At 41.4% G+C, this 26,310-nt stretch overlaps 1 protein-coding gene and 2 long non-coding RNA genes across 10 annotated transcripts in view; 2 read left to right on the plus strand and 1 right to left on the minus strand.

The window, feature by feature from the left end:
* LOC120886347 (uncharacterized) overlaps positions 1 to 26,310 on the plus strand; it is a 91,412-nt gene that overhangs the window by 38,955 nt on the left and 26,147 nt on the right. The window lies entirely within an intron of this gene.
* Tmem200c (transmembrane protein 200C) lies at positions 17 to 16,596 on the minus strand. 8 transcript variants are annotated; one of them, XR_005729287.2, is made up of 3 exons: positions 15,214 to 15,351; positions 10,102 to 12,347; positions 17 to 5,237 (listed from the first exon to the last, which is right to left on the minus strand). XR_005729287.2 is itself a non-coding variant. In XM_040275061.2 (3 exons), exon 3 carries the CDS (start codon positions 12,245 to 12,247, stop codon positions 10,370 to 10,372), a length of 1,878 nt encoding a protein of 625 aa, XP_040130995.2. In that variant the 5' UTR covers positions 12,248 to 12,344; positions 14,607 to 14,706; positions 15,214 to 15,346; the 3' UTR covers positions 1,591 to 10,369. The 8 variants fall into 8 exon arrangements, 7 of the variants coding, with proteins under 7 accessions (XP_040130995.2, XP_021575807.2, XP_077886478.1 ...); XM_040275061.2 differs by adding an exon at positions 14,607 to 14,706 and having other exon boundaries at positions 1,591 to 12,344; positions 15,214 to 15,346; XM_021720132.3 differs by adding an exon at positions 14,607 to 14,706 and having other exon boundaries at positions 1,591 to 12,347; positions 15,214 to 15,346.
* On the plus strand, positions 16,177 to 21,578 carry LOC110596973 (uncharacterized). The gene is made up of 3 exons (XR_002482824.3): positions 16,177 to 16,292; positions 18,842 to 18,929; positions 19,036 to 21,578. It is a non-coding gene; the product is annotated as an uncharacterized LOC110596973 (long non-coding RNA).

A 26,310-nucleotide genomic window follows, 5' to 3' on the forward strand; every position in this document is an offset into this window, starting at 1 on the left:
ACTTCCCTAGGCATAATGTGGTTGTGATCAGATAAAAATTTTATTGCTATAGCTATTTTTTTTTTGCTTATTTTGTGAATAAGAAGTACATTCTGCTTTGAAAGTCAAACAGAAATTCACAGACCTGTTCTAGGAAGACTAGAAAGCAGAGAAAATAATCTAGTTCACATCAAGTGTATGAAACCTCCACAAATCAGTGTTTTTGGTATTAAACTTGGAGTTCTTTGAACACTCTTCATAGCAAATCCCCCAATAAAAACACCCTCAACTGGCATTAGAACAAACATAAGCTCTTTCAAAATTATTTTGACCATCTCTGAACTTGCTAATTAGAGTAGGAAGGAGGAGATCACATACATTCAAATTAAGCAACTCAGTTGCATAATAAATTATTCCTAGTTTATTTTAATTTAATTATGAAAAATTAGTTTGAAATCAATTCCAATGCCTGTGAAATTGACATTGGTTTGGTTCACTTGATTCTGCAGGGCCTTTTTCTAGCCTTATGAAGTCTTTGTGGCAAGGGCCAGAATAACAGAACATAGGTTTTCACTCTTGGTCATAATATTGACTATCGTAGGCATAATGAGAAGATAAACCATTTGATATAAAAACCGAAATAAAATATAAAAACTGACCATGAAAGTGGTCATTGAGTCTCATGTATTTGCTTTGGTAACATAAATACAATCAAGTTAATTCTCAAGCCTGGGCTAGGGCAGAATTCTAGGCAGAAATTATAATTTGGAATTTGTTGATTTTCTTAACTTTGCCATAAGACCTATGTCACCCAAGGCTTATCAGTCCTACTATCTGCTTGAAGGGAGGGTTTTGTTACTATGCTATGTGATTTATTTGCAAAAGCATTTTTTTTTGTTTGTCTTGTTTACGGACCTTGGAATAAAGCAGTAAGTTTCAAGGATAGTCTGTTTTATGCTTCAGTGGGTCATTCATTGATGCACATATGTGTGCACACACACCAAGCACGACTCTGGGATCTCCTTCAGTTCATAAGTTTTGCAACTGAAATCCCAGGAAGTGGTTCTACCAGTGCTTCTATCATCCATCCTCATTTTCATTTCAACATTTCAACTTGTAGATTCCCAAGCTGACAATTCCAAGCCAGGATCTGGAAATCAATCTCAGGCATTCATTTGTTTTAGACATTATGGTTAAAATGTTCTGGATTTTAACAGGGCGTTGTGGTTCATCTTTGCAACCATTTACTCCATCAGCTCCCATTAAGGTTGTAAGGAGAGTTTATGAATCAAAAGTTACAATGACTGGATTATTCATTTGGAGGTCAATCTAATATCTTATTTCTGTGTGCTGAAAGTTGTTGGGCAAAGACCAGAGGATGTAGATCATTACTGTTGAGGTTGCTCTTCCTAAACTGTGTCAGTGAAGTCAGAGAAGAGTGAAGCACCCCCTGTGACACTACCCAGATATCATAATTTTCAATGGAGAGAAAAGTCTACATAAAACCCTCAGCTCCAGTGTTTATAATCCAAAACAGACTTTTAGAACTGGAATTTACAATTTCTTTTCAAATGACTGTGGGAGCATGGCTAAATAATTATACATCTCAACCATTGTGTAAACCAGTTTAATTAGCATTTTTTCAGGCATGTCACATTTATACAATCACTAAATAATTTTCTAAAATTATGCTGTATTAGGAGTTGCCACACAACAACTTGGATATTTTTACTCATGACCCTGATCATGCCTGAAGTGATTTTTTTCTTTTCACTTTATTTATTTATTTGCTATGATTTGAAGCTTCCATTGAATATGATTCATTCTTCCAGCCTGGCCAGATGCTCTGCTCAAATTATTGGTAAGTGTTATGTTTAATTGCCATTGACTTAATTAAAGATGGCATTTTTTATCAGGCAGTTAGAGCATTATTAAATTTCATTTTCATTTGTGTAATAATGAAAGAAATCTCAGAAAGTATTCACCACCACATCTCTGACTTAGTCAGAATATACTGTATAATAGAATAAAGTTTCTATTGCCCAACATCCGTGGGATATAGGAATGGGGAAGTTGTGAGCATATAATTTAACTGTGTTTTGACTTTTCAGCAGCATGATTCAAAAAGATATCAGTCAATTTGTTCTCTACACGAGAAGATATCTTAAAAAATTGGGGAACAAACAATTACTATATTATTAGTGATTTGCTCAAATTACTTTTTGGTCTCCAATAAGCCTATTGTTATTATTATTATTGTTATTAATACATTCATTTTTCCCTAAAGTAGTAATTCCAAGCAAGACTCATAAATCAAGAAATGTTCTCAGGCATGAAGCTGAAATGAAATTAGGAATACAAATGGAAGAAATTATACAATCAAATAAACAAGCAAGGAAGTCATATTTAGTGTTCCAAACACACCAAGCTGTGTGGTTACATAAGCAGAAGGATTAGCATTTAGGTCACCAGATTCATCCTTTGAATTTTCTTGCTTTTTATCAAGGATCCTATTTGCTTTAAGACATCATTTACTTCACCATATCTATCCAGCACTTTATCTACCAGCATTTCCAAATTTTAAACGTCTTACCAATAACTATATCTCTAGGAAAGATTTATTAGTGACTCTGGCAATAAAACTTCAATTGGTAACATCCAATTTACATTACATTACTGTAATATAAAGTACTTTTGCAAAATTCTTACTTACGTGGATTAGAAAAAAGAATAAATACATCTTATACTTTTGCCTTGATTATGTATGCACTAAAAGTCTAAAAAGATTCTGAAGAATCAAGTAATTATGTAGGGAATTCAAACAAACCAATATAATCTCTTGCTTTAATAGAATATTTCTCTTGAAAAGCATTTTTTGCTTATATGTTTTCTTTGCAGATTTGTAAGTAAACAAAGCTGCATTTATACTGCATTATTTTGGCCAAATTTGTTTTCAGGGATTCCCCAGTTGACTGGCTCTTTAGAAATCAAAGAGCATAGACTTTTGGTACCAGTCCACAAAGAAAATTCATTTGCAACATGATATCTGGGTCTGAACACGTATGTAAGGAAAAATAAGAATGGAATGCTTGCTATTAACAAAAATAAGTTATTTTTTTCTGCGACATAAGTCATGTTTCAAATCAGTAGAGGAATCTATAGAAATACATTCAGTTATCTCAACTAGATTATGAAAAATGACTTGTAGCCAGATAAAATAGGCCCCAAGTTTATATTGTCTCTAATGTTCACTTCACAAGGATGAACACAGTATTACCCACCATCCAGGAACTGTACACAAAACATTGCCAAGTGACAAATTCTTCTTTCAAGTTAGATCTCTTTATATGCCCATATAAAGACCTAATTTCCAGAACTTGGAGTTTTAAATTAAATGTTATTTTTCAAGCAATATGTAATTCAACCAAAATCATTCTTTCTCATAAAGATAGCTTAGTTCCAATATGAATGTGGTTTGTTAGTTCCATGTACTGATACTTCTTAGTTGGGAAGACCTGTTAGTAGAAGTCAGTCCTAAATAGGGAATAATTAAATATCTAAATGCAGGGAATATGAGTATTTAAATGTCCTTGTCACTTTAATCTTAATTTCAAATATGCTTCTACTATATATAAAAAGATATTTATTTTTCTATATCTGTAGATATAGAAATATATAATTTTGATCTGTTCTTCTCAAAATAAAAACCTCACTCAGCTCCTGTGGGGACACCAGAGGAAAGTCCAATCTAAGTTAGCTTGTGAAAATCTAGAATGCTGCACTGAGTTTGCCTTTTGCAAATATTCATGCCAATACCCCTTGCCCACCTTTCTGTACCTACCTGACATTTCTTCATTTCTCAGGATGTAGCACGAAGGCCCATGTGACTCTTGCAATGTGTAACTTACACTGTACTGAAATTATTGGTGATGTGTTGTCTCAAAAAACAACTCTACTGCAAATGCCTGCAGGTGGAGATGCTACTGTTCATATTTTCCTCCTTTGTACCGAAAGCACAATGCCTATTTGACACATGATAAGCAGTTTGGAATACATCTTGAACTGATCTGAAAACGATTTGTATATTCCACCAAGAGGAAAGCAGCTTGGGCCACAGCCACTTACCCCTACAGGTGAAGTTATTTTCTTTTAAGTTAGATCTTTACAAAATGAAATGGTAATGCAAGTATACACATAAAACAAAACAGTTTTACAAATCCTACACTGAGCCAAAGTAACTTTTTTGACCTGGTTGGCTCCAACTGACCTAGTGCATTGGTTAATAATAGCTTTGGATTTTCTTCCTTTGAAAGTATAGAAAGATAATTGAGTTTCTCAACTTAAAAACAATTGTAAATTTGCCCATAGATTTCCTTTCAATCATTAAACATTATTAGACCATTAGTACCTAGTAGTATCAAGAGAATTGACAATAACACAATTTATTAAATATTGAAAAATATACAAATTTATGTCTAGCCATGCATTTGCTGAAAGAGTATTTTCTGAGGAGTAAAAGCTATTATAATTTGTCATCTTAAAACTCTTGTCTAGATACAAAATGATCCACAAACAAGAGTAACCATGTGCTCTTTCATAAGACCAAGAAAAGGTTCCTAGAGATTCTAGCATGACTTTATCTGTTTTATCTTTCAAGGGATTCTCTTTTCCTTCCACCCTGGGTCTGCCTCCTCCTGTCTTCTCTTGTTATCCACAGCCAGCCTCCTGCTCTTTCTAGCACTTGGTCAAAGGTAGGATCTGAAGCACAGGTTAGGGAGACAGGCAGTCTTTGTGATAGCCCAGGTGTGTATCTATGTGAGCTTTTTTAGTCTTTTGACCTCAATATATTATCTTAGTAATGAGATAACAAACATTCTGTTTGTCATGCAGGACTACATCTGAGCTGGCATTATTGAAAGGGCAGGGTGAGAGCCAACTTAAAGTTGAATAACAATATATTTTCAGATAGTAGAAGCCCTAAGTGGCCTCTTGCTCGGAGATATGAGCTAAAAACTCTGGGCATTGATATACAACCCTACTGTGGTTCAAGCCAGCTGGACCCAACACTAGCCCAGTGCTTTGTAAACATCACAGACAAATGACACACAGAGAAAAAGCAATTTGGAGAGTAGCAGGCAGCTGTTTGACTAAAGTGGGGCTTCCCAACTTGTGGTGGCTTAATAGAAAAAACATAATTTTCATATCCACTTAAAGAAACTCATTCCTTTTTGAAGAAAAAAACCTCAAAGATGGTTTCCCTGGAAAGAAGAAGAAAAAAAAAAGTCTTAGAATGACTTTCAAAGTTACTCATGAAAAAACTTATTCTGAATATTCAAATATTCATCCAAAGACTTTTTAGCCTCCCCCCAACAAAATTAAAAGAATAGTCTGAGTCTCTCAAAATCCAACTCCATCTATGTCAACTCCTATTCTTTCTTTGTTATGAATGAGGAAAGCATTCACCTTAAACTGCAACCTTAATGCAAGAAGATCTTATTTATAAATTGCATGACTATAAAACAAATTTTTATATCTTTGCAAAAATACTGTTTTAATAAAATACAAATCCTTTTACTTAGTTTGCACTAACAATATATTGTTTGAAATTTTTTTTAATTCTCTAACTCCCCGCAAAACATATTCAAAACTGCATTTTTATGAGAAATTCAAAATGAGTGAAGAGACAATTAACAGGAAATACTTTTTTCAAGACAAATTAAATAACTCAAAGGAGTTCCTTGTAATCCCTTTGACTCTGGAGGCTTAGGCAGGAGGATCACAAGTTCAAAGCCAGCTCAGTAACTTAGTGAGACCTTAAGCAACTTAGTAAGACTCTGTCTGTAAATAAAAAATAGAAAAGGTTGAGGATGTGGCTCAGTGGCTAAGCGCCCCTGGGTTCAATCCCTGGTACCAAAACAAAACAAAACAAAACAAAACAAAACTCCTGATCTTTCCTCTGGGACTTTTTGACAGACAAGGACTGGGACCTCAGGGGCTTGCTGACCCTTCTGATGTGACCAGCTTCAGTAAATGGAAATGGTCTAATCCTAAACAAAATGCAGTCACATGAGAAATTTGAAAACTCATTCATTGTCATACAATACCATGGTCATGAACCACAGGAGCATGTGTCTAGTTCTTATTTGTTTTATGTTCTTTCTACCAGGGACTGTTGCAGGAGTACAAGTTTTCAGTTTTTAAGTTCTATTTTATTTTCTGATACACCTAAGTTATTAAGATGTTTCAGAACAGTAAAGTTAAGGTTGTGTCTGTAATAACTGAATAATGAATTTAGTCTAATATTTACATTTCCTTAATTATTTTGCCTTACTGGTTAATATTTACTAGACTTTGTGTGTGCGCCAGAACTTGTTCTAAGTGCTTTGAACATATTAATTTATTTAGCCCTCATTTGAACAATTAATTCTATAAGTCAAATGCCATTTGTTACTTCCACTTAATAGATGTCAAAACTCAGTGTTTTGGAAGCTCTCTAAGTCACACTCGAGCCACTATGCTATGTTGCCTTACATATTAAGCTTTTAAACCTAAAGTGATTGCTAATAAAAAGGAAGGATGGATGAAATAATTCTATTTAGCAGCTGGTTCTATTTGAAATAAAAGAAATGAAACTTTTATAACACTATGTCCCAAGCCTGTTATAAGCACTTTACAGAGAAATGCATTAATTTAATCTGCATCCAGTCCTGTGGTATACCATTCCTATTCTTATTGTATGGAAAGGAAAACTGAGATACAGAAAGGGCAAGTAACATGCCCCGATCATCCCTGAACATGATAGAAATGGGGGGAGGATTGTTGCCAGTTTCCATGATTATTTCAGCACCTGAGGCCTGCCACTGCTTGTTGCCACTGAATCATACCACATGTGGTTGTAAGTACAAGGTGGGGGATTCTAAGTTCCCTCCAAATATGCCCTTTGATTGATTAGGTCCAAAAAGCCTGCCAAGTCCCTTAGGAAAAAAACAAAAAAGTCTTTTGTTGGTCCAAAGACTAAAACACAAACACCAACCTTACCTCTTACTGTAATTCTACCATTGCTCTGCATGTCTAAAAATTGTTCCGGAAAGGGATTCAGTAGAAATCCAAAGAGGTATGAAGTATTTCAATGGTTTATAAAAATGCTAATTTTATTTTCCAGCATGTTCATACAATGGTCAAAACTCTCAAAATCCTAGCTCCTTTTACCAGTTGTGTAATCATGGGTAAATTCTCCATCCCTCTGACCTCAATATCTTTCTCTGTAAAGTGGGGATAATACCAATCCTACTTCAATAAAGTTTTTATGAGGATTAACTGATATAATATATGTCAAGCTGGTAGAACAGAACTTAGACCACAGTAAATATTGAATAACAATTAGCTCTATTATTGCAAAAGATTTTTGCTCCTATGCAAGTTAATACTGTGAATTTTCACAGTTATCATTGCAAAGAATTCATCCTGAAGTCTGATGATATCCCAGATGTCTCCCAAAATTTGGAGAATTGAACTGATTCTTTTTTTATCTTCAAGCAAAAAAAAAAAATCTGGTGGGGGAAAAAAACTGGTTAAACTGCACAATGGTTAAGATAGATATGACTTGGGGCTGAGGCTGTGGCTCAGTGGCAGAGCGATCACCTAGCATGGGTGAGGCACTGGGTTTGATCCTTAGCACTGCATACAAAAATAAAAAAATAAAATAAAATAAAAGCATGCTGTCCCTCTACAACCGCTCCCCCCCAAAAAAAAAATTTTTTTTAAAAGATAGAAATGATTTGATTTTAAAGTCATTTAATTTGCTGAAAATATTTAATTTCAGAAAACACTCAGATGTGTGAGATCAACAGAAGCCACATGTTTATTTAATCTGACTAATATAACTACTCAATCAGTATTAGTAAGTATAATGAGTTGTTTAGTCTGAATTTTCTAAAGTTTGTAAGGGATAAAGAATAAATCTTATTCTTCTCACCCCTGTTTAGTTAAGCTAAAAAATGATGGCTTTATTATTTGATAAATATCATTATAATGTATTTTCTGAGGACTGGATTAGAATTGTATAACACCAGAACCAATTTTTCCTTTTAAATAACACACTTTCAGTACAATGGAGAAAACATAGTGAAATATTGTTTTTGTTTTTGTTTTTTTGTTTGTTTGTTTGTTTTGTAAAGTGCATTAATACAATTGGAACTGCTGAAATTTAACCCTACCTGGAGGTCTTGTTATTCTTGCTTGTCACTCTGGATAGTGTAAACTCACTTTTGTGCCATAGAGAGCTCAATAAGTTAACCCAGAGCCTTTAAGTGAGTTATTAACCTAATGTAGATCCAAATTGGTAACCAGATTTTTAAAAAAATCATTACAGACTGTTACATAAGTGGAAGTTTATGAAGAATTATATTCACTCTTCGCTAAGTCTTGTGCACAAATATGATATGATTGTATCCAGGATAAAACCAATACTCTGAATTTAAGTAATGCTTTTAGAGCTGAAGGGGATCATAGAGATTATATTATCCTCCAGGGCCCAGAGGGATTAAGTGATTTGTTTAAGATTATTGGAGAATGAGTGGCTATTCCAGATTTCAATGAAGTCCAATCTCATTATTCTACAGCATGCATTCAGACAATGTATTATAACGGTAGTAATGGTTACAAAAGCCACCATTTCTTGCATACATACTCTGGGCCAGTAGTCTAATAGGCTCTTCATGTATAATCCCTCTCCTGCCTTATTATCTCCTCCCCAAAGCTCTAAAAGGTATGTCAAGTTGTTTTCATTTTACAGAAAAGATGCTGAAGACCCAGCATCTGTGCCATGTTCAAAAAAATAGCAAATGCCAAGAGCTGGGATCCACTATCAATCCTGAATATGCAATCTTTCTGCAGGACCAGCTGCTTTCTGCACCAAAACCAACATGACCACATCTTATACTGGTTTTCCTTTGAAATCAGTATTTTAGTCTTCTGCAGAAATAGTCTCCTCTGTGTAAAGAACTTGTATCTGAATAGCCAAAAAGAAAGCAATTCTCCTCAGGTAACACTCAAAGGAAGAGGCAATGGAATTGTAATTATTTGTCTTTCCTGTTCTTGAACATTGACTAGCTGACTTTTAATAACACCAAATGTAAATAATCTGTTAAGTACTGAAACACTACCTTTTTGCCTATGTGGGTCATGGATTCAAGACCAAAAACTAAAAAACCAAAATCAAATGATGAAATCCAAGAAGATGGGAAGGGAATACAGAACCTGGTCCTCTATAAATTAATGCTGGGAGGTTAACTTAAAGTATCATAGAAAAGTGCTATTTATTTATTGGTTCATTCTACTCAAGAGAGGAACTCCCAACTGTTTAGTACTGTCCTATGTTTTTAAAAGTTAAAAATATACCAGGAAACTATTATGATGTCCTCATACTTTCACTCATATTTGGGGGGGAAGATAACTACAGTCAAAGTAGCAATATCATAGCAAATTATTTTAGATTCATCAGATAAACTGTTAAATGTTTACTGTGTTTTAGAAGCAGTATTTAGTTCCCAGGGAAAATGAAGCGATCTTATGTTTAACTGTTTGTTTGGAAACTTCTTTTATTTAAAAAAAGGAAAGACTTTAAATATTGACGCTATTTTCAATACAGGAGTGATAATACTCAATAAAGTATGGTGTACTTGATATTGTGACCTCACAGTCCATCTAACTCCTGGATCACTCTAGTCTCTGCAACATACCCTAGTATAAAAATGCAAATACCCTTTTTCAAAAATAAAGAGGCCTTTGGACAGTTGCATGAGCAGAGTGGGAAGGGGCTAAGAGAGTGCTCTTTCCTGAATTACTTATACTTTGGGCTTTGAATTCATTTAGAAAGATCAATTCTAAGAAAACTGAAACAAATCAACCCTTCAAAGCTCCACAAAGAGAGGGGGGCAGGAAGCTTGTCATTCACAAGCAGCAATCCACAAAATCAGCCCCAAAATACAAGGGTTAGGAAAATTAGGGGTCAAAAACAAAACAAACAAAAACTGGAGTAAAGTGCACAGTTACTGTAAAAAATATATTATCTTGATCCTAAGAAAATTAAGAGAATTTTATCTAATGAACTAGATTGCTGACCTTTTAATACATTTGGTTTTCATGAAACATACAATCACCATCGGACATAAAAGGACTAGTTAGCTTTTTTTAAAAAAAAAATTGCTTGGAGTTATCTACAAGAATCTTGTGAATGCAATTCAAGAATAACATTCTGCAGCTCTTTGGATATTGGATGATTTCCTCAGACCAGTCCACAAAGGAATTGGGGAGCTGTTAATGCACTAATCCAAATGAGTATTTCTTCCATCTTCTCTCTCCTTTCCCCACTGTGGCTCCTCTTTCCCCCCTAAATGCCAGTGCTTTCTAGCTCTCCATCTTCAACGCCTGTGGCATGAGACTGGGAAATCATGAAGAGTTTCTCCTTGTTTGTAAACTGCCTCTGCACCGGCTGAGGTTGCTCGGCCGCGGGTTGCTCCTGGCTGGGACTCTCTGAGGGACATTGCTCCGCACTCAAAGCGGTGGCATCTTCACAGTCTTGCCTTTTACTGGCTACTACTTCCACCACCGACTCCAAAGAGGTGCCGGCCTCCTGCAGGGGAGTGTAGCCCTTATTACTGCTGGACAGGTCATCTGATTGGGAGCTCCCCGAGTCCCGCCTGGCACGGGACGAGTCCTCCTGTAGCAGGGGAGGCGAGGGGATGGCGGTTGTGTCCTGAAGGCTGGAGTCCAGGTCCGCACCGCGCGGGGAGGGCGGGGGCTCAGGGGATGGCGGGGCCCGGTAGTCCGGGAGCCCGCTAGTGCTGCGGCGCCTCAAGGCCGCGTACCTGCCGGTCCTGGGCAGACGTCCTCCCTGCCCCCTGGCGGTGTGCGCTGCCGCCGCGCCCCCGGGCTCATCCAGCTCCCCAAGCGCCCAGTGCGCGCCACCCTCCGCGCCGCGAAGGTCGGTCAAACTCAGTTCAACCTCGCCCCGTGGGATTTCCCGGGAGCCGCGTTCCCCGGGTGGCCTCTGCCAGCTGCAGCTAGCACCCTCCGCTTCCCCGTCTCTGTCGCGGTCCCCTTGTAAGGGCAGCAGCGCGAAGGCGCTCAGCGAGGAGCCCACGAGGGAGCTGGCGGTGCTCTGGCGCCCCCAACTCTCCGGTGGGCTGCAGGGCGCCGGGCTGCTGCTGCCGCTGGCGGCCGCGGTGGTAGTGGCGGCTGCCGTAGCCACAGAGGTGGTGGCCCGGTGACGGCCCGCTACTCCGGAGCGCTCGCGGTAGATACTGTACACGGCTTCTGCCAGGCTCGGGGGCTCTCGCAGGCAGCGCGGGGATGAGGCCAAGTCGGGTGGGGACGTTGCGCCCCGGGCCCTTCCGCCGCCCCCTCCCAGTGTCGCGGGGTGGGGCCAGGAGCCCCTGGCCAGCATTGCTGCCGCCCCGAAGGTGTCCCCAGAACCTCCACAGCCTCCGGGCTTCAGCTCCAGTCCCCGCGACTGCACGTAGCTCAGGAAGCCGTTGAGCGGCACAGTCCCAGGGGGCGCCGAGGTGGGAGCCGAGGACGATGAGGAGGCAGCGGCGGCAGCAGCCGCTGCTGCAGCTGCAGCCAGGTCTTTGGCGCGAAGACTGTGCACGTCGATGACGGTGGAATAGAGATCACGTAGGTTGATGATCTTGGTCTTCTTGTCTCGGTTTTCGTGCAGCACCGCGTTGGCGCAGATGAAGAGGAAGATGCCAATGCCCATAATGAGCGGCCCAAAGACCTTGAGCTTGTCTGAGTGCAGGTAACCCGAGAAGATGCGAAAGAAGAAGCCCACCGACTTGGAAGAGGATGAGGGAGGGGCGGCTGACTGCGCTGGAGGCGTGCTTCTGGGCACGCCCACGGAACTGGAGTTGACACCCACCGGAGTCCTGGACGAGTTCTTGCTGCCACTGCTGCTGTTGGCGGTGGTGGTTAGGCCGCGGTTGGCACTGCCCGCAGCCAGCAGCTGCTTACTGCCCTCCCTATTGGCCGTGTTGGTCTTTGGCCAGTAGCCCACCACAGCCATGGCTATGCCCACCAGTAGCACGAGGATCCCGCAGAGGGCGATAAGGCCGGAAATGGAGCAGAGCTTCAGCTTGCCTTTCACCACTACCACGTCATTCTTGCGCCTCTTCTTGGTTTTCCTCTTGCGCTTAGGGACCTGGCTTGGGGGGCGAAGCGGATCCTGCTTTCTGGCGGAAATCCTCAGAAGGCCTCCTGTGGCGATCATGGCGAACTCGTGGAGATAGGGGCTCGCCTGTGGGGCTGGGGCAGAGGCTTGTGCAGAGGGGGCGCCAGCTGCCCACTAGCTGCTTCGCCACCTCCTCCTGCTGCAAAGCAGAGGAAGACAGTCAGAGGGTGAAGGCTTGACTGCAGCAACATCCCACGTGCTGCAATTGCCCCACTCCAGGATCCCGGATCCCATCTCATATGTGACCACCACCCACTCTCCTGAACCTTTACCCACTAATCTAAGCGCCCAGCACAGAGACCAAAAGTGGGTAGATACAAATGAAGAGAAGCACTGTTGCCATAACTGACAGGTGATGATGAAATAATTTTGAGAAGTTTTCTCCTTCCGTCCCCATCCCATCCCCCACACATAGGTAATCCACCAATGTTCATTTCAAACCCTCTTGGCTGGCAGTCAATGACGTGCCAATAATTGATACTCAGTTTGGGGACTTGAGGACTCTCATGGCAAGAGTCTTTCTCTTCCTTTGTCTCACTGGACACAGAAGATTTCCCAAGGGAGGGGCCACAGAAGTGGCAAGTCTTCAGGCAAGCCCAGGAGTCTCTCAATGTGGAGCCTAAAGTTATTGAAATAGTCATGAAAGTTACTATTGTATGGAGGTGCAAAGAATTCATTTCACGGATGAAAATGAAAGGCTACATACACTGGCAGGAAGACAGTTTATTTCCTCCAGATAATTAACAGAATTCATTGCTAAGAAAATACCAGACATATTTCAGTACTGTGACAATAAGTCCCTTCACAAAGTTTGCTCTCACCTATTCTTGTTCCTACAGCTAAAGGCAAGCAGATCCTTCTCAAGCCTTCTCATCTTTACTCTGCAACATCTGAACAGCTTCTTGGGGTGGAATATTTAGTTTTAGGTAATGGTTATGTAACTGAGCTCTTCCTTCTGGCCTTCTCTCCTCCCCTCAGAGGGACTTCCTTAAAGGTATCTTGTGCTAATTTCATCAGGGAATTCCAGAAGTCCCCTGGAATCTCCAAGAGAAAAATCTTTTCCTCATGTAGGAAAATTACAATCTTAAAAAAAAATAAAACTGCCACAATAGCTTTCTGACCCCTTATTAATGTGCCAAGAGCAGTCTACAGAATCCCAGCATTCAAATGAGTAGGCAATTAACTAGGTGAAGCAGTCGACATAATAATGATGATTTATAGGATGGCATTTCCCCAAGTGAGAGCTGTTTTCTTCATCCTTTTCTCATGAGGTCATTTTTGGGAAGGGATAGTAGCAATAATCAATGGATTATCCTGAGGAAGTTTATTTAGTTGTTTGTAATAGAGTCCAAGTTTAAAAAAAAAATCACAGAGGCCCTATCTGTAGTTATCTGTCAGCTTCTTAAAATTCCAGGCTTTCTGAATCCTCAGAGTATAACATTTTCTGTCCCATTGGTTGTGTTATCTCCTATAGTAGAGATGCTCAAATTAAGGACATTGCGTGAATCTGAAAGATGTAAGTATCTTTCACAAGTCTTTTAGCCTTTTTAAGATAAATCATGTTTTAGAATAAATTACCCTTTGCAAATGTAGGGTTACTTAGGCAAATTTTTGCTTTTAATTGTTGCTTGGGTGAAAAGCCTTGGCCCCTAATTCCTTTCATTGTATCAATATAGGCAGGATCTTTTCTCCATGTGGGAAAGCAGATGTTAATCAGCTCTTTAGAATGTCTGCAAATCAATACCTCTTTGGAATTTAGTTAAGGTTCAGTAAAAAGAAACACTAGGTAGGTTAAGGAAGGGTCAGTAGAAAGAACATATCTGCAAGCCTTTAGAATTTTTTTCTTCAAAGGAGCTGTACCAATAAGTACAAACATTGTGTATGTACCTGTATGTAAAGGGTGGAAGGACACTAACACCACCCATAATAACATTTTTTTTTTATGTACTTGCAACTTAGAGGCTGCTACTTTAACTGGCCCCTGGATTCCAGGATCTTTAATAATCTGGAGGTCTGAGGTTATCTTCAAGAAGGCTTTAAGGACAAGACATTGTAGAAGCAAATCCAGACTCAGTCTGTAGGGTGGCTCTCCCAGGAGAGAAGGGCTTATGTTTTGTTTAAGCATTGATAAGGTGTACCAGGATGTTGACTGTCTTGGGGGAGGAAGGCACCCACATGTATTTCTCCTCGGAAAGGCGGCTTTGGCTGGCATAGGATGTGGGGAAGATTGAGATGGATTTCAACAATCGTTTACAGAAGATCTTTAGAATTAGTTTAATAGCTACCAATTAGTTCCCTAGTTTATTATTCCTCCAGCCCTGTTGAAAGCTTAACCCCTTTCCAACCTATCACCATCTGACGAAATACTGACAAAGGTCAGGAGCCCAGGAAGACCCACCTTTGAGGTTTTTCCTTTAGACTTAATGCAAGAAAGCAAACTTAGCAGTGGAGATTGTCTGCCCTCGCAAATGACTTGCCTGGCGCTGATCTTTCCGTGGCTAAGGAATGGAGGATGGGGTGGGGGGGAGAAAAGGAGTGATGTCTAAAAATACAACTGCTTCCAAGAGAGACATTCAAGTTCTCCGCTCATGATGGATTAAGCCCCACTCGGCGACTGAGGCTCAGAGCCCGCAGGCTTGCGAGCGCCATGCTGTGCCAGGCACCCAACCCAAGTCCTCGACCCTCAGCCCCTCCCGGGCAGGGCAGCGCGCCCCTCGCCCTTCTCTTTGGTCTGCTTATTTCTGTTGGAGTCACATGAGTGCAGCAGCTGCGAGTCCGCTTCTGGAAAGAAGACAGGCAGGAGCGAAGTGAGGGCAATCCTGAACTCGCTGTTTCTGGGCAGCGCATCCCCGGTAGCCCGCCCAGGGAAATTTCTCTCCCAGAACATCAGAAGGGAAAATCGGAGCTTGGGGACGGGAGGTTTGGGGAGGGGCAGCTCCGGGGCTGGGGACTGACAGAAGTGCTCAAAATGGCAGCACTAGACGCAAACAATATCGCTCACTTACCCTGGGAGACCGGGGAAGCTCGGGACCGGCGAACGGGCGCTCGGGCGACACAAAGGAACCATGGAGAAACTTTTTCAGCCCGAGCCGACGGCGGGGCGCAGGGACAGCGCCTCGGGGCCCTCCACGCGAGCGCTGCTCAGCAGCCGAGCGGGGACGAGCGTCCGCCCTGGGCTCGCAGCCCCCTCCGGCGCTGTGGCGGGAGCCATTTCCAAGAGTTTCCAAGAAGTGTCAGGTCCTCCGCATCCAGCATCCTGCCTCGGAGCCCTTCTGCCCTCCGGCGCTCCTCCTCAGTTCTTGGTGTCCCCTCCCGGGGCGCCCCCGAGCGGGCCGCTGCAGCCGCGCGGTCCCCGGCCCTTGAGCTTCTTTTGTGTGGCTGCGGCGCGCCGGGCTCCGCCGGGTGGAGTTGAGCCCGCGGCGGCGGCGGCGGCGGCGGCTCCGGGCGGCCGGACTGGCGGCTGTTGCTAAGAGACCGGAGCCATGACACAGGGAAATTGCGGCAGGATGGCAGTCGGTACCGGCCCGACTCCGCGGCTCAGGGGCGCACCCGCCCCCCGCCCCGCCCCCCGCCTCCTCCCGGCGCTCCCCCCCCCCCGCGGCCTTCCCCCGCTCCCCCACTTCCTCTCCAGCCGGCCTCCCGTCCCTTCGGAAGCAGCGTCCCCCGACGAGGGGCCAGAGGGGAGGCGGGAGGAGGCACCGGCGCCAGGCGCTCGGACCGCAGAGTCGGGGCGCCAGCGCGCAGGGCAGGGCGCGGGGTGTCTCGGCCTTCCCCGCCGCCGGGGCGCCCCGGGACCGCCGCCTGCCTTCGCAGGCACCTTTGTTCTTTCTCTCCCAACTACCTGTCTGAGCAGCGGGCCGGAGAGGGCCCCAAGAAAGATCCGCCCCTCCCGGAGAGTCTCCCCATCTGCATCGGAGGGGCGCTCTTGGGGAGCCCGGGATAGTGTCCCAGTCTCTCTCTCTGCCTGCCTCCCGCACCTCTTCTCTCTCCTCTTTTGTTGCCTGTACTCTTCGTCGCGACGCTGCCTTGGCTGCTTTTCCCCCTCCCACTTGGGAGTTTGCAGCGTGGACAGCCGGTGAACACCGTAAGTTGTCCCCTGGCGAACTCAGCCCCGGTGGAGTGGAGCGGCCCCCGCAGAGCAGGGCGCACCGCGGACTCTGGAAGCCTCTGTGTGATGTTATCGCGCTTCAGCTCAGCTGGGCTTTGTGACCGGCCTTGGGGGGGATCACGGCTGCTCCCCCGGACGCGGGCAGCTGGGGCTGATCAGAGATTAGAATCTGCTCCGAGGCTCCTCCTTGGGTAGCCCCTGCTGCTCTACTATATGTGGTAATCAGCAAGCATTAAAAGGAAAACTATAATTCTCAAGGAATCAGGCATCAAAGAGGGGAGATGGGGGTAGGGAGGATGTCCAAACTCCCTACGTCATTTGAAAAAAAAGGGGAGAGAGAGGAATCCTGATTCCCAGCTCATCCCTCTCCTCTTAACTATAAAGTAAAAATGACAGGGGAAAGACAATTTCCAAGTGGAATTTCCCCACGGAGTATTGAGAAAGTAAGAAAGATTTCAATTATCTATTGAAATGAGGCAGCCAGGACTCAGGAAAGAGAGGCACAGAAGAGCAGATAAAGCAAGTGCTGTCTGGCATTTGGGATCCAGACAAATATTTTGGCGGTGGAGATGGTGGGTGGGCATTGTATATCCTGTTTTTCTGTTTTAGGGGTCCATAAAAACCCATTCAGGAGGGCTTTGCCACCCGAATTCCTAATTACAAGATTGATCTCAATGTACACAGCATCCACTTGTTTAAGCCTAGAGTAATACGTTTCAAAAAGAGCAATAAAGACACAAAATGCATAGATTTGATGATAGAAATGTGTATCAAGATATATGAGGCTACAGTGGAGATGGGAAAGGATGAAGGAAAAATCTGTCCTGAAGGTAATCCTGCACCTGCCTATTTAAAAGGTGTCCTCTGTCATCCTTTTCATCAAATTGTGGATCTAGATTATGAACAGTGTTCAGAACCCACCTCCTTCCACCTGACTATTCCTACTCAGATCTAGAATATTATAAGACAAATTATAATAAAAGAAAAGTTTAAAAATTCCACATTGGCTTGTTTCCTTTTAGGGAAATTGCTGCAAAGGAGGAATAACTCAACTAGGTCCGGTTGTTTTCTAAAGCCTTTCTGGCTTTGAATGTCCACATTTCTGGAGTCCTGATAATAATCTGGTGTTCTGTACAAAGATTGGGCCTGAGGTCTCATTTCATTACATAGCTTGCTGCTAAGGAACACAGTGGGCGCCGCCTGCTATCCTCTGTTTGCTGGGCTGTACAAACAGGAATATTATCAAAGAACTTCATTAGGATTTTAGATGGATTAAGCCATTAATAGTTTCAAATTTCTGCATAAATAATCGCCATCATTTGCACACTTAAAGCTCATCTGAGGGATTTGGAGAAGGATCTTTTTGGACAAATGGGTCTTGGGACATGACTAGCCTTTTCTTATGTTGATGATTGTAACAGAATATATGGTTTATTATTCAAAAGCTTCTTTCCAAACTGAGCTCTTTGAAACTGTGACTGTTCCATTTAACCAGAGAGTTAGCATATTAAGTAATTTTCTTTATTTTCAGCTCAGAGTATCAGAGGAAATCAAACACATCACATCTGTTTCCAGTGGAGTACTTTATTCCCTCTGTAATAGGGCATTTGCAGACATTCCCAGCACTTCTCAAGTTATGTCAAGTTATTTTTTGAAGGAACAATGATCCTCTTGGCCCTCTGGAGTTATTTTCCTTCTGGTTTCACATTTCAGTTTGGATGATTTCTGAGATAGTGGGACACCACTTTCATCCTGTTGAGGACAGAAGGGCCAAGGCTATCTAATTATAATCATTCGCTGATGTCTCTAGATCTCAGAGCTCAGCAGAATATCTGAGCAGGTTGTAACAGGGATGGTCATGAAGGAAAAGCCTTGGAGGGAGAAAAGAGAGGAAGAAAAAGATTAGCTTAGTTTAGTTGGATTAAACTCTGACCTGCAACCTTTCATTTGTGCTTTCTTAAAAAGAATCCTTATGCAATGCATTCGGTTTCATAATTTATTCACAACTCATTTACGTCCCCTCATTATTTCATCAACCTTGCCTGGCTGACCCAACTGTGGAACCTGGACAGCTCAAGGGAAGAGAGTGACCTGCCAAGGGCACACTCAGACTCCTCTCATCGTCAGGAGTGTGCTCATGGGGAAGAGTTTGCTTATGCCAGTAGCTTAATTGCTTGCTTTCAGGGATTGTTGAGGCTGCAGAAACAGAGGGATTTTAGGGGAGTAGGTCCTGGAACCAGTTTATCTCCTCCACTAACTAACTTCTTAATTTAGTTAAGTAACTAAATCATTTAATCTTGCCTACCTCAGTTTTCCCATCCATGATGGGGATAATGACACTACCTTCCACATAGCGTTGTGATGAGGTCTAAACAATTTTAGTTGATATAAACCAAACTTCAGCCCTTTGAAAATTCTTGTTAAACTTAGTTAAGCCGTCATTAGTATTGACATCCCCCAAATTGATGCCATTCATGTTCATTAGGATCTACATGGGACTCAGTGTGCACTTCATGTCTTATAAGGGGTTCCAGGATTGGCTGTTGTGACTGAATTGTCCCTATCCACATGATGCATGCCAGAGATCCTATTCCAGAGAACCTGTTCTGCAGGGTAAAAACACTCCTCATTACTACTTTGTTCATTTTGCAACTAAGCTGGGATACTTTAATTTCAGTTTGCTCAAGAGCTCTGATTTCAAACTCATGTCACTTCCCAGGTCAACTTAGAAATTTGGGAAAACACAACACATGGGACCAGAAGTTTGAGGACTTCACTGAAATGATTCTCCATGCTTTGTACGACATCTCTACATAAGAAGAGAGAAATCATCACTCCAGTTTGAGACCCCCTCATTCTTCCTCTTTGTTCCTTCTTCTACCCTCTTCATATCCCTGATAATAAAAAGTAAAATGACAGAAAAAAAAGCATGACAAAGGCAAACAATACATTAAGCGCACAACTGGAGTCACTAGGATTAACCACTAAAAATATTGCACAGGGTATACTCCTGCTAAAAACAAATATGTTGTTTATCTGAAATTAAAGTTGAACTTTAATATTTCATCTGCAAGTCAACCACAATCTACCTTGGTAGTGGTACATGTAAAGCCAAAAGAACCTGAGAAGACAGAAAAATATGAGAGCAGGAGCAGATTAAAGAACGCCTCACCAGAGGTCTTTGGGAATGGACAAGGCAGGAAAGGGAAAGTAAGAGCAAAGACTGGATGGAGCAACAGAGCTGTAAAGTCTTAGAATGGCATTTCCAGAGCTGGGCAGAGGGTATCATTACGGGTGCTTGTAGTTAGAGGTTAGGTGGTTTGCCTTTCTAGCCTTCCCCAACAGAACGCTGCAGTGTAGAACAGGTGTGTGCCTCTAGTCACCAGGGTCCCACAGATGACCTCTGAAGAGATACAACCCAGCTTCACTTTTAAGAACTTCATATTTGACCAAAGAGAAACTCTTATCAATATCAAGGTCGTAAGCCAGTCCTTTTCTTGTGTTTTCAAGAGATATCAAAGAAGTTCAATCCTCGATACTCCACCACAAAGTCTAAAGTCAAGAAGTAATGCAAAATCTAAGGAACCTTCTTTAGAACACATCAGACAGGGTTTTCTTCCTTTATTCCAGACAAATGGCCTGTGGCAGGGACAGCCTTCATTTCTGTCCTACTCATTCATATTATTATAAATAACCACAGTCTCAACTGGAGAACTACCAGAGGTTGTTTTCTCTAACAAGTAGGTTCATTTTTGTACATACAATTTTCCCAAATAGCCTGAATTTTCTACCATTTTCCGTGTACACCAAAAAGCTGTATTCTGTGCCTTACAAAATAATTGAGGTCTGAGATGAGAGACTAGAGTGTGTTGGCAGGCCTGGCAGCAGATGAAAGCTGAGCTTGGTAAGGGCTTTGATGAGAAGGCTTTGTCGATGGAATGGACAAGAAGAGACCCACTCCTAAATTTGCCCTGTGTTCCCAAAACATTGTGGAAGTCCACCCTAATGTTCATATTATTTTGTATAATCTATAACATTACATATACTATTACTGAGAGTTAATAGTGACTCACATGTCTGCTCTTTCAAAATTAATTGTGATATTAGCTACCGTGGGTACATAAGAGAGAGGAAAACAGAAAAAGAGCTAGTTTTCAAAAGTAAAAAAAAAAATCATAAGACTTCCAGATTACTCCTTGGATGACAGCTCTCTGATTCATCTAGTAATCATTTTCTTTAACACCTCTTGTATGCCCAGCTCTGTGGTTCCTGCATTCTTCATGAAATGATTATTTATTGTTCAATACAGGGACTGGAGACAGAGTGGTAATCAATGCAAAGTCCCTCTCCTGGGTGAAGGGAGGGGACAGAGAATACACAGTAAATGAACAACAACAAAAAAAAAAAAGAAAGAAAGAAAAAAAAGAAAATTTCAAATCTTGACGAGTGATATGAAGAAACTTAAAGAGAGTTCTAGGACTAGTCAGGAGGTCAGGAGGGATGGTAAGAGAGAACAGGTTAAATTCGGTATTTTGAAAAGGCCTCACTAAGGGCTGACATACCATAGAGAGCTGGAAACTGAAACAGAATAAACCAAGAAAATAATGAGAAGACATGATTTTATTAGTGTATAATCTAATTCAAATCAGTGACCAATGTACGTAAAGGTAAAATGTTTAAGTGCTGAAGGACTTTAGAAGAGAAAGAAAAGATCATCAGGCAGGGTTGTGGGGAGAAAAATAGAAAAGGAATACTTCATAGGTCTGGATTCTCCCCTCACTCCTACTTTGACCTGGAATGGATGTGGGTAATGAAGGGAAGAGACAGGATCAGATATGGGAGCAGAATGATCTGGACATAGCCTCATTGATAGGCTTAAAGGTTCATGTGAAATGGCAGGGAAGACAGGGCCCAGGTACTAGGCGGCCCAGCAGGTGTTTGACACATGTTCAGAAGCTTAGCATGGGAAAGGGTGGTCAGGCACTTCAGCCCCTTGCTCTTCAAAGTGTGGTCCAAAGACCAACAGCATTGGCATCCCCTGGAAGCCTGTTAGAAATGTGGATTCAGGCTCCATCCTAAACTGAGTCAGAATCAGCTTTTTAGCAGTGTTTAAGTGTTTTGTGTGCCCATAAAACTTTGAGAAATGGAGTGACAGAACTTAGCTGATCCCAATCTTTGCTGTTCTGGCTGGCTTTGTGTGTGTGTGTGTGTATGTGTGTGTGTGTGTGTGTGCGTGTGTGTGTGTGTGTGTGTGTGTGTGTGTGTGTGAAAGAATCTGCTGCTTTTAAATATGTGTTTCAAATAGTGACCCTGGAGGTATGTGACATCTGAGTCCATATGCATATCTCTTACATAAGGCAGCAGAATATTTTTTTTATTCCCTCAAATGGAAGAGCAAAGCTAAAACTTGGTGGCTTTTGAAACTTTATGCATTTGCTTAAGAAACAAGCTTGATGGATTTGGGGCTTAAATCCAACTTTCTAAAAGAAAGTCATATTTACCGATCTTGAATTGCTCTTTGAATTCACACCATTTGTGCTCAAGTAACTGCCCCTCCCAGTCTGTGATACTGAGAAAATTACTTAAGTCTCTGAATAATTGGGTTATCCATAAGGAGTGACATAACTCTTCTCTTTTAAGGCAGTTGTAAGGAAATGAAATCAGCAGCAGTGCTGAGTAGCTGGAAGCCCCAGCACCTCTACCCTCCCTATGGAGTACCCCAAATGAACAGATGGAAGGAAAATCAGGTACTTGCTACATACTCGTCCAACTACACCACTATTCCTAAGCCTATTCTATTCAGAAATCTTGGAGCCATCACTGTGGATATTGCTGGAGATATGGGCCTTGAGGCCTGCAGGGCATTTGTCAGATGTGAATGGTGCTGGTGAAGACCATGAGTGTTTATAGAGTGCTCATTACCCATCAGGCCCTGCACTGGTCCTTGGAGCTACTATGGAGGGTAAAATCCACCTGTGAAATGAGGTGGGTGGGGTCAGATCCAACAGACACAGAAAGGCCTCTAAATTGCTTTGCAGTTCCAAACAGGTCCCAACCAGGTTGCAGGGGCTTCCTGGTCCCCATTCTTACCTCTTTAGTTTCTGACCCTCACTGTCTCAGGGTAGTCATGCTCTGACTTAGGTTTCCTTAAGTCACACCCATGCTATTGGGACTGAAGGTTTGAGTGCTGCCGTTTAAGAATCCAAGGTGGGTCTCTAGATCCCTCAGAATGTTTTTGGAATCCCCACGGCTGGGTTATTAAACATGTACCTATAAAATTGTAATGTTTGAGGCTCAAAATCATGAAGAGGCCAACAGGCCGCAACGAATAATTAAATTTCATTTCAAGGGGTGTCACCTAGTTACATTTTAGTATTCACATCTTCCAGATGATCCCAGATGGCAACATCTGTTACAAGATGAATGCATTCATATTCTTTGGGGATACAGAGAGTCAAAACAAAAGAGAAAACTGCCTCCATCAATTGCCATCTGAAAAAATATACAAGTCTAACCCATAAAACCAATAAATTAGTATCCATCCCATGTTTTTACCCAATGGAACTCTTCCAATCATATCAGAACCATAATAGATGAGTTAAATGATTAAAATAAGTTCAAAGTAATATTTAGATATATTTTTTCCCTGAAGGGGAAAAGCTCACAACATTTTTCACACTAAATTTAGTTTTGAATTTCTATAAAATCTTACAACAATCTGAGCTGGCTTCTTTATACTGAAGAAGATTGAAGTATCATTACATTGGCAAAGCATAACAAATATTTCTTTTCTAGTGAGAAAGATGCCAACACCCCTTCTTGACAGGCATAGGGAAGCAATTACACAGCTTTCTATAGAGGAAAGATATTGGCATGGTATATTGGAAAATGATATGCAGAAAAATCAGAGATAGTATTGCAGAAAATTATTGTGATTTTTATTATTTTCCAAAGTCATTCCCTTCCCACAGATCTAGGTTTGGCTACAGGAAGGTCTATAGAGAGAGCTGAGAATTTAAAGCAAATTGTATAAGAGTTTAGTATATACACCTCTCAAAGTATGGCTGGGTCACAGATTTCCTTCAAATTATTTCCAATCACTTATAACTTCTGACTTTGATGACATTAATATTAATGTAATGATAGAAAATGATACTCTCTAGAAATTTGATACCAATCAGTGCTATAGCCCACTTCTATTTTATTTTATTTATTTATTTGTCAAGGAAATTATTTTCCCATTTAGCGAGATAACTACATATATGATCAAGTCTAAGATTTCTCAACCCAAGGAGAAGAATTAGGAAAGATCCTAATTTGCAGCAGTCACCTTGAGAGGTTACTCCATCAGAATACAGATCTGTGTAATGGTTTATTATAAAAGTGTGAGAACTCAGAAAATTTACAGCTTACATTTTGTAAGTAGTGAAGGAATTGCTTTGGCAGCTTGTCAACTGAAGTCACAGGTGAGGATTGTTGGCCAGGGTAGGGCCAAAAAACCATGCTTCTCAACTCTAAAGAAATTATAAGGCTGCAAGACTTTATCAATGGAAATAGCTCTCTGATTTTCTGGCCTATAGAGACATCAAAATGACACCTACTTTCTATCTTCAAGCAAGACAGGGCTAAGTCATGTTGGAACAATGAATTTTCTACCCTTTTCTTGGGTTATCTCCTCACCTCACACGCAAGGTAGAGACTTGGACATGTCCTATGTATTTAAAAGATGTAGAAAGTCAAACTAGATAATTTTATTCTCTCTTTGCTTTTGCAGCCATAAAAATTTCAAGGGCATATTGCATAACCTCTTGGACCCAATACATATTAATGCACTATTTAAATGATGCATAATGTTGAGTAGTTGGTATTGAATGATGTGTTTAAAAGAAAGTACTAGATGGCTTTCAAGGATTCCTTCCTGTTTTTCCAATACCTTATATTCTTACTAGGAATATGTCATTTATATAACATTCATTAGGCCTCTTTTTCTCTTTCTCTGGTTTAATGAGATACTGGCTTACATAATGTAATAAAGTCATAATGCCCCAAACATGGAAAAGTTAACTGTACTTGAGTTTGTACCTCTATGTATACTGTGTATGAGTTTGTTTCTACATTAGTAACTCCCAGACTTCATCAAGAGATAGGATGTTTGCAAATCTCAGTTCTTCTTAAAATATGTGTGTGTGTGTGTGTGTGTGTGTATTTGTAGTTGGATACAATACCTTTTTTTATTTATTTAATATGGTGCTGAGGATTGAATCCAGTGCCTCACTCATGCTAGGCAAGTGCTGTACAGCTGAGCCACAACCCCAGCCTCTCAGTTCTTCTTGAAACACTGATATACAGAACTTCTTTTGGATTGAATTATGCTATTGTCTGGATAAGTGTCCATTAAAGTCCCACATGATAAAGGTTTGGACCCAAACTTATGGATTGTATTGGGAAGTGGGAGAGGTCGGGGCTTAGCAAGAGGTCTTCTGATCATCTGGGGATACTGGGAACTCGGATCCTTTCTCTTCCTGTTTTTCATCCCAGCCAGGAGGTAGGTGCTTTGCTCACCCCATGATCCTGTTACACTACACCTTCACAGGCCCAAAGCAATGGAGTCCATCAATCATGGGCTGAAACCTCCGAAACTATGAGCCCAAATAAAACTTTTAATAAGTTGGCTAAACTATTTGTAAGAGTGACAGAAGGCTAATGCAAATCATAGATCACCTAACATTACATTCTTACATGGAAATATAGGAAACATTAAACCTACATGGAATACTATTGAAGTAAACCTTAATAAGTGAACTTCTGTCTGATATAAGTTTTTTTTCCCCCCTAAGAGTCATTCTATCTGAGCCTAGGTATGGAATTAGGCTTTGACCTAGTTATGGATTTTTCAAGAATATAATTTCTAATACACAGTCTTAGCCAGCATGACAGTTAGGTAGCTAAGATCCTCCATTTTTGCCACTTAACCTATTGACCTTGAAGATGATGCTGTAAAAACCCACTTTCTTTCTTATTCTAGGTCCATTCTGGCCTCTTTCAGCAATGCTGCTTTTCAGGTTTATTTAGCTCATTAGCTACCTTGTTTCTCTGGACATACCCCAGAGGTATTAGTTGGCATTTTCCCCAGCTTAATGTCATTTTTTTCCCTAGTACATTTTCTTCATCTAAAACATCCTTACAGCGTCTATGGCACCTCCTTCATTCTGTCTCACCATTAGCGAGGGTTCTGTTTACTCCTTTCTCCTGATCATTAGTGAGCATGCAGAAGCTCAGGAGCACCAAGGGATTTTTCTCTCCTGGTTATTTGTATTTGAAAGCTTGCTATCCATACAGGGACAAGTACCTAGGGACCTGTATTATTTTAAAACAGAGAAAAGGTTCAACCCTTTTTGAGCCCATTTTTGAAGAAACATAAATATTTCTTTACATAAACCCGGTTTGGATAGGCTCACATCTAATTACCGTCGGCATTTTATCAGTTATAGTCATTCTATAGATTTTCTAACATTTTCCATCACAGTGTCTCTGCATGAGGTTGATGATGATGGACTAGCCGTTTGCAGAATTCTCTAGGATGCTTGTGAGGCTGGTCCTTTCTGCAGCCTCCAATCTGTGGGATTCTCAGACAGAAAGTCTCTTCCCTGTGCCTCTGAAGAGAAGCTCATTTTCTTCTATGCCAGAGGTCCTTCACCATCTCCACAGCCTCTGGGCTTCGCGTTTCTTCTTTCAGCAAACCTAGGGACTCTGCTTCCTTCTTGTCAAAGCCATCACCTGCATGCACTCTCCCCTTTGGGAATTTTCTCTTCTCTAACTCCTTTTCAGAGTCAGATGTTTCTTCCTGGACACCACCTTTCTTACAGCCCCCAAATAAAAGCAGCAATAGTTTTTAGAATTTTGCTGTCAATCATATGGGTCAACAGTTTGCATAATGTAAATAACACATATGAGACTATCTTACAAACTGATATAAGGCTGTAAATGGGATATC

This window comes from Ictidomys tridecemlineatus, chromosome 13 (assembly GCF_052094955.1).
Source record: "Ictidomys tridecemlineatus isolate mIctTri1 chromosome 13, mIctTri1.hap1, whole genome shotgun sequence".
Lineage (NCBI taxonomy): Eukaryota > Metazoa > Chordata > Mammalia > Rodentia > Sciuridae > Ictidomys > Ictidomys tridecemlineatus.